The sequence below is a fragment of the Vicugna pacos genome, unplaced genomic scaffold, assembly GCF_048564905.1.
Source record: "Vicugna pacos unplaced genomic scaffold, VicPac4 scaffold_103, whole genome shotgun sequence".
Lineage (NCBI taxonomy): Eukaryota > Metazoa > Chordata > Mammalia > Artiodactyla > Camelidae > Vicugna > Vicugna pacos.
In genome coordinates this window covers 3,364,984-3,379,593 of record NW_027328783.1, presented here as the reverse complement: position 1 = coordinate 3,379,593, position 14,610 = coordinate 3,364,984, and the positions used below count along the sequence as shown (strand labels likewise).

The 14,610-nt window shown below is 39.8% G+C and overlaps 1 protein-coding gene across 2 annotated transcripts in view; it reads right to left on the bottom strand.

Moving 5' to 3' along the window:
• Positions 1 to 14,610, bottom strand: part of LOC140694722 (trafficking protein particle complex subunit 9-like) — a 103,754-nt gene that overhangs the window by 17,287 nt on the left and 71,857 nt on the right. The window contains exon 5 of one of the 2 annotated variants that reach the window (XM_072957833.1): positions 6,974 to 7,090. In XM_072957833.1, coding sequence (XP_072813934.1) covers positions 6,974 to 7,090 — 117 coding nt within the window. Of the gene's footprint in view, positions 1 to 203; positions 321 to 6,973; positions 7,091 to 14,610 lie in introns of those variants that run through there. The other variant, XM_072957834.1, reaches the window with a different exon arrangement.

The following is a 14,610-nucleotide window of genomic DNA, read 5'->3' as shown; positions in this document are numbered from 1 at the left end:
AAAACTCAGAATTTTGAAAGTAAAATACTATCATATAAGGAAAGAAAATAAATAATCCTCTTCATCAGGGTTTCAAGATCTGACTGCAGAGTTATTAGCAGGCTATACTGAATCCTAGCACAGAAAAATCAGATGCACTACTGGTGAGTAAGTTCCAGGAAAACGGCAGTAATTCCTCCACTTGAAAGGGGACACACACTCACTTGTTCAAGGTGATTGTAAACCACATTCTGCAGAAATTCAGAATATTCAGGCACCGCTTCTAGATGGTGATGACACGGAAGGATGGCTTGGATGCATGCTTCTAACTGAGTCACCGGCATTCTTACACAGCAGGGTGAAACGGAGGCCCTCAGCCAAGAGCAGAGATGTTCCTGTCATGTATCCCAGGTCGTGCCTCGGGGACTCAGTGTCCTGTAGCAGTCCGGCCCCAGGCGAGGACCAGCAGCGTGGCCCACCCAAGCAGGAAGGGCACTGTGCTTGAGAAAGCCCACACCAGATGGGAGCAAGAGTGGCTGGTGGGGTTTTGTGAACCTATGAATGCTCATAGAAAAACACCTGCATACATTCAAGTGATACAATTAACAGTAGCATTCTTTTTAACAAAATTTCAAATGTCAGTGGTAATTTTACCATTCCTTTTCTCTTGTCCCCTGCACTCTGAGACAGGCTTAGGTTCTCTCACACTTGCAGCTCTGATGCAATAGTTGTGAAGTTATTTTACTTTACTGCAAGTGTCTTCGCTCCACGTGTCACTGTGACGGTCGTCTCTTAACACAGTCAGATATCTTCCTGGATCTCTCCATGAGTTCCTTGCTCCTGCTTCTCAGATCCTGAGATAAAGAACAGGTGAAGGCACATGACTGGAAAAGTCAATGTGGACTTGAGCAAAGTCCTCAGTGACCCCCTAGGTGAGGGTTGACCACCCCTTAGCTTCGATTCTCAAAGTTCTGCCCAGGGTGACATCCAGACAGGAGGGAGTCCTGGGCCCAATTAAAAGCTGTGTGGCTTGGGTGCGGGGAAAGGTGCAGGAGCTAGTTCCGTAGCCGGGACCCTCCACACCTCTGCTCCTCTCTCTCCCGAGGCCCCGCTGCCAAGCCCCCACGCTCCCTGATATTCTGTCCTTCTCTTCTACTCTACTTCAAGCTCTTTTCCTCTTCCTTTATTCCCTGATTATCTGCAGCTGGAGAGATTTTTCCATCACAAAATCTGAAAAAATTTCCTGCAGCTGAAAAAGAGGTCTCCAGAGGTCAATGCCCATATGGTGGTTCCTGAAGAGAGCCCCTGGTTAGGGGGACCCTCACCAACACTCACGGGACATCAGGTATGTTACAGGGTCGACCACCCCCAACAAGAGTTTGCTGTGACCCCAAGGCACGCACAGCATCCCTGCTCACTAAAGTGTAGTTGTAATCCGTTATTAAGCAAAAATAAAAAAAATTTCTCATGTTTCTTACTAAAATTATTTATGAGTTAGAAAAAGAAATTGTAAAAGAAAAGAACAAATTTGACTCCATGTTAGATGTGTTCGTTTGGCTTTAAACCTGTACCTTGTTTTCTAGGCTCCGACTTGCTATCTCTGCACCTTTTGTAAAAAAAAGTTGCCTTTAGCCTGAAATATCCAGGACAGCCTATTCTCCGGGCTCTGATCTTTAAGGATATTAGCTCTTCTACACTTATGTACAGATGGCAAGTTGCAAAATAGATAATAACCTTTCTTTTATTTGGAGGTTTTACGGGGGCACCTTAATTTGACCCACCATGGACAGCTGCAGGAACAAAGGATTCCAAGGACAAACAATTCGTACAGCGAGAAGTTTGCAACAACCAACCACATCCCCGCCGCTTTTTAGTATAAAAGGAGACTGAATTCTGTTTTGGGGAAGAGAGTTCTACTGGATATCAATATGCCATTTTCTGGGTCTGCCAGATTTTCAAATGAAGTCACTATTCCTTACTCCAACATTTCATCTCCCCATTTATTGGCCTGTCATGCAGCAAGCAGAACGAGTTTGGACTCGGTAACAAAATGACTGCATTAGAGGTAGTATGTCTCCACTGTTTCCTCATTTCCAGTATGTCACAACCTATCAATTTTATATGCTGTTTAGCAACATGACAAAGACCTATTATACGGAATTGATTCCACAGAAATAAAATTATTTCTACTCCCTCAAGACTTTTTTCTTTTCTATTTTATTTTGTTTTGCTTATTGAAAAGAAAATAAAAGTCAAATCATTTTATTTCATGTATTTTTATAGCTACATAATGTAAATACTACAAAAATATTTAAATTGCAATAAAAATTGTTAATATATTTGTATAAAGATATATAAACAATCAATGCAGATTAGGAAAGGAGTAGATATTTACTAAAAATCTACTGCACATCCAGTCTTTTACAAGCATATCCTGGAATATAAGCTCTATTATCCAGGGGTCCCCCACCCCCATTCTCACTGCCGATTCCCTTAGTAATCAACTACCAAGGCACCAGCATAGAACCATGCGATCGCTATTTTAGGTATAAATGAATGAATTAGCTCATTCAATTCTAAAACAGAAACCTTAAAATAAATACTGAACTTATTTACAGATAAACAAATTTGGACACAAAAAAGTACAGTTTCTCCCCCAAGACACAAAGATAATAATTGGTAAAGGCAAGATTTGAACTAATCTGCCTGATTATAAAGCTAAGGAGGAAATCCCCTTCGACTGTGTAGGTCCAGCAGCACAGCCCATCACCCTATCTTTGTTCAGATCTGGCTTTAGACAGCCTGAGACAGCACCCCATTCCTATGGAACTCGAGGGGAAACGATAACAATAAGGATTTTATATTCAGTAGTTTCTTAGGTCTCAATTATATAAAGTGTCAGCAGGTCAGCAGAAAACTCTGGGAAATATGAGTGGGTCCAGAGCTTTTCGCTGATAAGAAACTCAATCTATCAGGACAGAGTGACCTTCCCATGAGTGGCCTCATGAACATAAACTAAAGGCAGCTGAAATGAAAACTAGCAAGAACATGGAAGTGAAGCAGGAAGGATCCCTACTATCCCCTGCCCAGTTGCCTCTTCACCCGCGTGGACAAGATGGCAGAAGACCCAGGTTCTTGTCTAAGTTACAACATCATGGATTCTCACCCATAAAATGTTGCGACTCTATGCTGTCTTAAGTCCTTTACAACTAAAATATGATGACACCAATATCTCAGCGGAATGTCTATGTCTCCACTTTCTCTCTTCTATTAGGAGACTATATCTATGGCCACAAACAGAAATTCAATTAAAAACACCATGCACGAAGCCTGGTGAAAGTCTGTGTAAGAGACATTGTTCTCACTCTCTGTGAATGAAAACTCAGAAAAAGTGGACCTTCTCCCTCTGTAAGTGGGAGGTAGACTGATTTTGTGTGTGTGTGTGTTTGCACGCACATGTGTGTGTGTAAATCATATAAAATATATTCTGGGATTTGCACAGTTTTTTTTATGATACTATCATTTCATGAGGATGAGCCAACCTTTAAAGTAATTTGAATCTATTTTTCTGAGAGGCTCTTTTGGTGGAGGATGGGAAAGGGGAAAGGAAAGGAGGAAAGAAGTAAATGAAGCAAAGCTGTAAGAATACTGCTAGGGAAAGGCAAGACATTAATTTTGTTCCTACTTGCATCACACACAAATTAGGGACTGGCTTTCCCCCATGTCTTGTCAAGCACTGAGCTGCAGAAGAACAGGCGACAGCCCATTTCTCACTGATCTTGTGACTGTATGTGACATCTTATAGACACAAATTATTTAACCTGATCAAACACTCTAGCAGCAGGATGTAATTCTCCTAATTTGAGAGACAAGAAAACAGGAAGTGAAAGAGGGTATATAGCTTTACAAAAGTCAGAGGACAAGTAAACTAAAGAGGATGAATTCAAACTCAGATCTGAATGCAGAGTCTGATATTCCCACTCCCAGGGCTGGAAAATCCTTAACACAAGGTTCCCCAGCTCCTCTGCATTGTTCCTGGCACCAAGCATTTCCCATGGCGATGGTCTCCAATTCTCAGACACAGTGCTCTGTGCAGCCAATAACCTCCATTCGACCTTGATCATCTACCTGCCACGCCCACCAGGCTTCACCATACAGGCAGGAAAGCTGGATTTCAAGTGCATACAAAGCCACCCTGGTTTAAGCTGGACTGTTTATCAGCTTTTCCAGCATAAAGGCAGCCATGAAAGTGCTCACAGTTTGTACATGAGCCACACTACCTCTCTCCATCTGTCTCCCCACCTATACTACTTAGCTATGACCATTTTGAGAATCTTGGAAACAAATTTTTAAAAACAGAAAAGAAAGGATTCCGTAACAAGTACTTAATACTTACAATTTTAAATGAGAAGTTACAAAGTGAGTATTTACAAACCGAATCTGCCTTCCTAGGTGTCAGTTTTAACAGTTAAAAAATATAATAGCAAAAATTTCTCACTTAAAAAATTAACAAAAACCTCAACAATAATCTGGAATAAACTCAAAAACAATGCCCATGTTGTACATGGAGAAAGTACAGGACTGTACTGAGGGGTAAAGTAAAAGTGTGAAAGTAGAGACATCAACCTTTTGTATAGAGGAAAGCAGTTTTAAAGATGTACGTTCTCCTAAAGATAATTCAAAATTACTAAAAAATCCCATGACAACACTTATCTGTTTTTTTTTAACTTGAAAAAATTATATTAGAATTCTTCAGGAATAATAAAGTCATAATACAAGCCAAGAAATTTAGGGATCAAAAAAAGAATCAAAAAATTCGCACTGTAATATATTAAATAAATTTTTACAATATGTAAGATATAGTGCTAGAGTAAGAAAGTAAGATTGACAGAAATAAATCATGAGCTCAAAAAGAGACTCTAGTATACATAAGTATTTTTTACAGGTGGGATTTCAAATTAAAAAGCAAAGTATGAATTTAATAATTGTCTTGTTACAATCAGAGAATACCTGGAAAAAACAAATTCTATTCCCATCAAAATGACCACAAGAAAAATTACAGAAAATGATGTAAATATTAGAAAGTACTAATAAGAGCAAATACAACTCTTTGCTCATATCAATTCAGCTTCTCCTCACTGTAACAAGTACCATTATCATCTCCATCTTAGAGATTAAAAAAACCTACAGAAGAAATTTATACCATTATAAGAAAGCATTTCTAAGAATAAAACCCAAAAAGAAGACATTTACTATCTTAAGATTATTTTGGGCCACAACAATAATGAACCTACTGAACAAAATGAAAGGCAAGAAATGACAAGTAAAAGCTCTCTGATACATGTTGATGAAGACAAGGGGTTAATGTTCATAATACACATTGAGCTGTCACAAAGCAGCAAGAAGCTCCCCCACTTAAATGTTTGCAAAGGACAAAAGGGATCATTCACTTTTTAAAAGTCAGATGGCTAATGAGTGAAAAATGCTCAAAACCTCACTGGTCATCAAGTGCAAACTAAAATAATGAAAATCATTTTGCTCGTCATATTGGCAAATATGTTTAAAAGATATTCTAGCTAGTGTCCATCTTTGAGACAACAAACTGTGAGCGATCTTTTGGAGGATGACATGTCAATGGATATGTAAACTCTGAAAAACGTGTGTGCACACAGGCTGAACTCCACTTTTAGGAATCGTTACATTTAGAAAAAATCAGTTCAAAAAGATGTACTCATCAGAACATTTGCACAGCACTGTTTACAATGGTGGGAAGAAATGCTGAAGTGAAATCATATCCAGCGATAGAGAATTGGTTACATAAGTTATTCTACATCTTTTCATTCCCCACAGGAGAAGGAATTTCTAGATTCACTTGAAAGCATCCTGTGATGTATGAAGTTGTCACATCCAAGGACTAAATTTCCAGAAACCTTAGCTAAAGGAATACTGATACAAGATCACAGGAATGTTTGTACAAGAAGGATGCCAGTCAAACACCCTTTCTGACAGTGGAAAATGGAGAAAACTTAAGTGTTCACCATCAAGACAATGATGCGGTAAATCACGGAGAGCTGTGGGCACTAAAGTTGCAGCGTTTCAGCGTGGTCCAAGGCCTTGTCCACAGTACTCTCCCACGAAAGGTGTCGTTACACAAGAGACCAAACCTGCACATCAGGAGACCCCTTTACTCTATCTGAAAGGACCGGGTGAGTCTGGAGTGGGAGGAGGTCTATGATATATACGTTAGTGAATAAACCGAGCTACAGAAAACATATAGTATGGCCTTATTTTTCAATAAAGCATATATACACACACATATACATAGATTTCTCATATACGTGTATGTATGTGTGTATATATATATATGACAAAGGCATAAAGGTCATGAAATATATACTCCACATTGTCAGCAGCTTTTACTCTCAGGAAAAAAGGGGAAGGGAAGTAGGGGACTTTCGGTACCACCACAGTTCTCTTTTCAGAATTTCAATTAAGTATACTTGGAATTTAAAAGTTTACTTAAGTACAAAGTAAAATGGACGATGCCTCCACAAAACAGAATGCTATACTGGTCATTAAAAATCATGTCAGGGGAGATAGAATATTGTAGAAAAATGTGTAATAAGCCGAATGGGAAATGGAGGTCTCCACACAGTAAACAGGCACACAGTGCTCGCTGGTTTTTATGACAGAGCTGATACACACTGATGAAAAGAACAGAAAATAGATGTTAAAGTGTTAATTATTATCTTTGAGTACTGGGACCAGGATAGACCCTTTTGACTCTTTTTTCAGACTTTTATATTAAATACACATTATTTTTCATCTGAAAAATGCATTTTTAGATGTCTAGTACCACACATTGGAAAAAATACATGAGTAGTTACAGAAACAATAACTAGGAGACACCGCAGCACCGTCACACAGTGTAGAAAGGGCAATCCTGAATAACACCACGCAGTTACATAAGGACCCACAAAGTGAGAGCACCCGCTGTAACAGGACGCGGCTCCCTTCCATTTGTCAGTTGTGTCTTCAGGGCTGAGGCATTTCTGAGCACGGCCAGTGTCAGTGCTGGTGTCTGGATGGATGCCACTGGAGGTGAGGGCACCTGCAAGCCGAGAGGAAGAACAGAAGTAATCCTCTGCTTTTTCTGTCTTGTTTCTTTGTTACTTTTAAAGAGAGGCGTAAATAAGATAAACTGAATCTTCCTTACTGAAATTTCAGTAATGAAGCCATTTTTAAAGTGTTCACAACTTATATTCTGCCTATAACTGTCTTTTCAAAAAAGCCTCATATTTATTAAATGTTAATTAACTCAGTTAATTAACTACATGTTGAAACCTTTTAAAAAACATGAAATGCACTACGTGAAAGCACCACACATGCAGTGACTAGCTCAGCTGTCTTTACGGCAGTGCAGTCAGCCCCCACCATCCCGAGACCCTGAACTCCTGATGCTGGGAAGAGAGCACGCTGCTTCCTCAGATGGAGAGAAACAGTAAAAGCATTTTCTGAAATCTACAACACTGACAAAACATAACTGCTTAATCCCAGGCTCCTTTGAGGCTGTCATTTTCCGTTTCTGGCCAACACCCGTCAATGAGCAGAACCACCCCATTCCCGAGTCATGGGACTCACGTGGGCAGCAGTTTTGGAGAAATTTCCAGTTATAGAATGTTAACCAACTATACATAAAACTCTGAAAAAGAAAAGATGCAATACTCAGATTTTGGAAGACACTCAAAATATTCTCCTAAGTCTTAGTATTTGGAAAGGCTGGGCTTCTCCTAAGCCACTTATTTATTTCACAGACAGTAAGCATCTCCCACAAACCCTGCTTCCCTGTGTGTGCTGGGAGCCTCAGGCACATTGATGCTGTCTATCTTATAAGTCACAAGGCAGAGGCGTGTGTCTCACGCCTGCAAATCTCACACAGGCTCAACTCCGAGCCTCAATTTGTGAACTTGGCCCCATTTTCTCACCTGTTTATTTGGTATCTGTTCTTCTGTAAGCTGCCTGAAGTGCTTCTTGGAACAAGTCAGAAGAATGAGTGGGTAGAGAAATGGACAGATGGACAGGTGAGAGATGGGCAGACAAACAGGGAGACTCCAAGAGAAGGGGAGCAAACAAAATTTCCTATGCAAAACCCTCTTCTAGTCAAGGAAGAAAACCATCACGAAGAAGTGTGAAGAGGCAGGTGGCTTAGGACTGTTTCCTGGATTCCATCAAAAGTCACACCACGTGATGAGAGGGTAGAAGTATAAATAATAAAAGAAAAAAAGCATGCATGTTTGAAAAATATATCTACATTATGTACTTTCTAAAGAATAGATTTATATCAGCAAGGCTCAATAACACAATCTTTGGGTATTTACAGAAGTGAGAATCCCATCTCCAATCCGCAAGACATCCCTTCGGAGCACTGAGGGTCTACACGGTGCGATCATAAAGCCGTAACCGCAAAAGCTGTGCTATCCTGCACTTACGAGGAACGAGCAGCTGTGCTTGGCCTGCCCACGCGCGTCGTTTACAACCCACAGCACCTCTACGGGGGAGGGATGACTAGCGAGCCCTGTCTCTGCAGGAAAGAAAAAAGTCCGGGAGAGGCTAAGCCGACCTACAAGTTCTCCATTTCACAGGACTTGTCACTCCAGAGCAGGAATCGAACTCGGCCCACGTTTGTAACCACAGTACTACCGTAATTTATGTGCTTTTTGTGTGTATAATACATTTGTTTCTGGCATGAAAGTGTATTTAATAAATGATCGGTTGTCTTGTATATTTCATTAGCTCACAATCTATATATTTTTGAATTGTACTCTTCCCCTGGAGAAATGAACGGAAAGAGCAGTGGTCAGAATGAGGTGGGGCTTCATTCTTTATCTGTTACCTCATCTCATCCAAGTCCCCAAGCAGGGAGAAGGAGCAAATGTTCTCTTCATCTTTTAAAGAGAGGGCTCCAGTGATGGTGATTTACTCAACTCCAAAACTAATTCTGGGGGAAGGGCACATGCAGCAACGAGAGCAGTATCACCTGTAGGAAGGCAAAAAGAGCTCAGGGGATGGCTCAATGGGTCAGCCTGATTTAATTTCAATTGATAATTCAATAACACACTCTAAAAATACTAGCATGCAATGGATTTGCTCTTTCTTGACATCTAGCAAGTTTCCACAGCCGACATGTAACATTATCATGAACTAGTGAAAAGAAGAGTCCACAGACAAGGAAAATCAATGCCACAGGCAGGCTGAAACCCAGGCTGGAGGAAAGGAAGAGAAAGGGCATATTTAAGAAGAGGGGAAAGTCTGGGAAAAAGACATCATCACAAGGACTCTCAAGCATCATCCAGCAATCATATAATCATTCTTTCAAGAGAGAGTTACTTAGGTCCTATTTTGTGCGAGCTTTTACACAGGGCAAAGAGAGACCACAGCGTCCATGGTGGCAGCAAGTTGCGGGGCTATAATACAATTCTAATCTTGGTACCTTGCACAATTGTCCTCAGTATAAAGGCAAAAATTAAAGTAAAATAATACTATGTAAACCATACACATTGCTGAAATAAATTAAAGAAGACCTAAATACCTGGAAAGACAAACCACGCAAATTCCTGGATCACATGACAATATTCTTGGGATGGCAGTGCTCCCCAGAGTGAAGCACACATACAACGTGGTCTTGATCACAATCCCAGCGGGCTCCTCAGCAATAACTGACTAGCTTCTGCTACAATTCATATGGGAATTCGAGGGTCTCAGTAACCAAAACGTACCTGAAAGAGTAGAACAAAGTGAGAGGACTTGTAATTCTCAATTTCAAACATTACAACTGTATCTACAAGTGAGATTAGAGGCCATTTTTAAGGTATTATTGTGTTTATCCTTATTTTCTAAATTCTGTACAACGAATATACCTGTTAGAATAAGAAAAATAAAAACTAAAGTATCTTTTAAAACATGCACACCGATTCATTCATTGGGGAAAATTATTTTAACTCTAAAGAAGTAAACAAATATCTAGTGAAAAAGGACTACTTAAAAACAAGTCTGCATTTACAATTTTCATAAATTGAAAACTGAAAAGCACAAACACATCAAATTTCTAGGGAGACTGGTGAAACATATTAATAATTATTTTCAAAAATTCTAATTGCACAATGAAAACACAAGAAAGAGAAAATCGTGATTGACAGGAAACTGCGAACACGTGGAGAGCAAAGGCCTTGAAATCACTGTTCCTTTAACTCTGCTACTAGCTCAATAGGAGAGGAAATTCCTCACTGAGGGGACAGTGGAATCCCATGCATAAGATAGGATACACAGTACAAACTGCAGTAGTATCGGGAGTGAATATGTTAGAAGAATTCTGAAGTTACAACATTGCTGAAAAACTATAAAAACACTGACAGACAGATTAAAACACACAGTCATACATATTATATAGAAACATGAACTCTGCTCCCATGTTGCATAGAAATACAAACATATTTGTTCATTTATGGGCACTGATTACTTTATCCCAGGTAGAATATTTCAACTAAAACAAATAATCAATATTACACTCCTATTGTCAAATGTACTTGATAACTTACTCTGCTATGTAACCATATGTGTCTAAGATAGATCTAAAATTAGTGAAAAAGAGCTTTGTATGGTTTCTTGAATTCTTCTCAAAATTCCAAGCTTAATTTTAAAATAGATCTGAGCAGTATTTCTATATTATCTTTTCCCTTGTGAAATGAACAACACAGTCTGTTGTCAAAATTCTGTCCTTACAATGATTCACGAGCACCATATCCTCACAAAACTGCTGGACAGCAAGTCACTATCCAGACACTGTGACCAAACAAATGAAACAGAAGGAAGACAGTGATCCTATTCTGGAGGGCTTATAGTCTGTGTCAACACTGGGGTTTTTACTTGATTGGTTTGATTGGGTAGCAAAATAAAATCAATCAAGTACTTTCTTTGAGCATTCTATAAGTCATGACTGTTTTTAGTGTCATTAGCAGGAAAGACTTAAGCATGACTTGGTTAGGTCAACTAGCAACAATCATCACTGGAGAGTGAGTAATAAAGAAGTTAACTGATAGCAATGCTTCTGCCTACATGAGACCTAAAATAAATCTACACTGATATCCGAAAGGAAAATAAGGAGATGAGGTCCCCAATGAGAAAACAAACTAACAAGAAATCAAAAAATGAAAGTCATTTTCATTAACGATTCCAGGCAGTAGTGGAGCATGGTGGTGAAGATCACAAATGCTGGGGACAAACATGAGGGTCTGAAATCCCACAGCACTAGGTATATGTGACACTGATATTTCAGTGAAATTTTCTGCATCTCAGTCTCCTATCCATAGACTGGGGACAACAACTGCACCCATCTCCTATAACGGTCCTAAGAATTAAGTTATTTTATGTATAAAAGCTTAAATAAAATACCTCAGAGTTTAAATAATACCCCAAAAGCACAAGAAACAAAGAAAACAGAGACAAATTGCAGTTCATCAAAATTTAAAACTTTGCTTCAAAGGGCACCATCCAGAAAGTGAAACAACAACACAGAGGAGAAAATTTTTTCAAATCACTTATCTGGTAAGGAATTTGTATCTCAAAATGAAGAAAACAAAACCCTACAACTCAACAATAAAAAGGCAACTCAATTAAAAGGTTAATAAAGTATCTGAAAAGGTATTTTTCAAGGAAAATATACAAATGTCCATAAAGCACAATGTAATGATGTTCAATAGCATTAGCTGTAAGGGAAATCAAGTCAAAACCACTAGGAGAAACCGCTTCACACTCACTACAATAGGGTATAATAAAAAAAAAGCGTAACAAGCACTAAAGAGGACACAGAGGAAGCGGAGCACGCAGCCCTTGCTGGTGAGGATGTAACACAGCGTGGCCACTTTGGAAAACAGCCTGGCAGGGCCTCAGAGAGTTGAACATTTCGTTTCTGACTTACCCAGCAATTCTGCTCTCTGGGCACACACGTAAGAGAACTGAAAACAAATATCCACATAAATAATACCACATGAGTGTACACGGCGACATTACTCATCACAGCCAAAAACAGAAACAACCCAAATGCGTATCACCTGATGAATGGGTAAACAGTGGGGCCCAGCCATAGAGTGGAATGTTATTCAGCAATAGCATAGCATAGAATAGTGACTAAGGCCACAACATGAGCAAATATTGAAAACGTTTCTCAGTGTGAAAGAAGTCAGTCACAATAGACGTTTCCACTTATATGAAGTGACTCGATTTACATGAAATGTCCAGCACAGGCAAATCCACAGAGAGAAAAGTGGCTCCTTGGGGCTGGGGGAGGATGGGGAAGATGGGAATGTCTGTTTATGCGTACAGGGCTTCCTGTTGGGGGGATGAAAATATTCTAAGATTGAATGGGATGCACAATTCTGGGCATAGAGTAAAAACTGATGTACATTTTAATGGGTGAATTGTATTAAAACTCTTAAGAACAAAAGGACCTTGGGCCAGTATCTTCCATAGTAAATGCAAATTGCTAACTTTTATTAGAGGAAAAAGAAACTGCTCTCAGCATGAAAGCAGGAGATCAGCAAATGTGAGTTAACCGAAATTGGACAAGAGCATTTCACTTGAAACAGTTGCTGAGTGTACACGAAATATTCAGAAATAGGAAAATCACCTTGACATCACAAGGAAGCATTCTGTTTCAAATACAGATCAAGGATTCGGCAAGCCCAGCTGCCAGAAATGACCAGAGAAGAAACCTGGTTTATAAAACTAGCACCAGAGACAACAAGGAATGGTGATGAGGAAAGCAGGCGGCAAATATCTGGAACAGTTCACTACAAATAATTTCTCCACCAAAAATTGAAAAATAAAATGAAAGTGATGAAATGCTCTGTTGACATCTCGAGAATGGGCTTCCTTCGGTGCTCGACTGTTCTGTAACCCCGATTGAGAGACTAAGGAGAATCAGCATGGCTCCTGGGGGTCCCCAAAGGACTGCCCACCAGCACGCTGACCACCATCACATCTGCCAGGTTTGAATTGCAGAGAAGAGACCAAGTTCTGAAAGGCACAGGAAATATTGACAAGGGAAGAAAACGCTGAGGTCAGTCCTGGGACAGAGGCCCTCTGAGCAGAGGCCAGAAGGCTGCAGGTGAACTGCAGTAGACCTGGGGCAGGAAGGGATCACGGGGGAGCATATCTCAATTCTCTTCTGTCTCTGCCTCCGGTAGGAGAGATAAAGCCTGCATCCTTCTCACCTGGAACTGTGGGTTCTGGCTGGAAGAAGTCTTACTGACAAGGAATGATTATTCAAGACTCTGTGGAAAAAGTCAAGAAATCGAGAGGGATTAGGGAGCCATCTCCATGAGCCTCTCAAATGCTCCCATATTTATAGGGTATAATCAAAGGAAAACTTCGTTAACAGTTGTGAGATAGTAAGGAGGAAATTCGGGAAAGACAGGATGAGGCAGAGATTGTAGAATACACAATGAGTACAAAGGATTAGTGTATCTTTAGGGAAGTCATGGGGTGAGGGGAACAAGATACATTTTTAGATATGTTCATTAAAAAGCAGACCACCAGACCAGCCAGGTCCTTGTTTTGGGGATAATACATTATCTAACAACACACAAGCCCAGCGTTTATAGCTGAGGGTCTCAGTCCTTGCTTTACAACCAGCAGAGTGCTATCTAAAACCTCAACTACACAAGCAAAGCATTGTCTCTGCTTTTTAAGGCAAGGAGTCTGGAGTGAGGATGCACAGGAACTTGCTTGTAAAGCAGTATCAAAGCATATTTTTTCTTCTTAAAATTCAGAGGCGACTGGGGTGTGTTACAATTTGTTAACCCAATCATCTGCTTCCACATGGAACCATTATGGAGGACACCCTAGGATGAAAATCCGGGATGTGGGTCTTTTCCTGCCATCTTCAGCCACTCTATCAGGGTCTAGACACATCCGTGAATAACGATCCTACAGTACCACTCACTCTCTTAACTCCTGGTGATTGAAACTTAAATTTAGCTCTACACAACTTAACGTAGAAAAGTTTCAGCAATAAAAGATATAATATTCCATTTATATCTCATCATATTACTGATTTTCTGATTGGTCTAAGCTGCTTCTACTTGGTAAAGCACCTCATTCTGAAGCTGAATTCAGTAATTCCCATTGTGCATTTCTAGCCAGTTTGGGCTCGCTAACTTCTTTTGGTCAAATATCGATATACTTAATTGATTTCTTTGTTTATCAATTTCAACCAGGAGGAGAGGGAGTGTCACTCTTTTCCTCAGCCCACCCTCAACTCTTTTCCCATCAACTCAGGCCTCCTGAAAACAAAACAAAGTATTTTTTTCCCTTCTACTCTTTCCACAAACCCAACAGGAAACATCAGCCTGGAGAAAGAATTCAACACAAATGTTAAAACAAAAATCTATAAACCTGAAACAATACCATCTCCGAATCATGATACACAATGACATGAGAGTAAGTGTGTCAGGCACAAAGCATGAGGGAGCCTGACTACCTGATTTCTATTCTTCAAAGGAAGGAAGGTTTTCGTATTTTTTATTATCATTCTTGGTCATTGTTTCTGATTATGCCAAAAAATAATTTATGAAA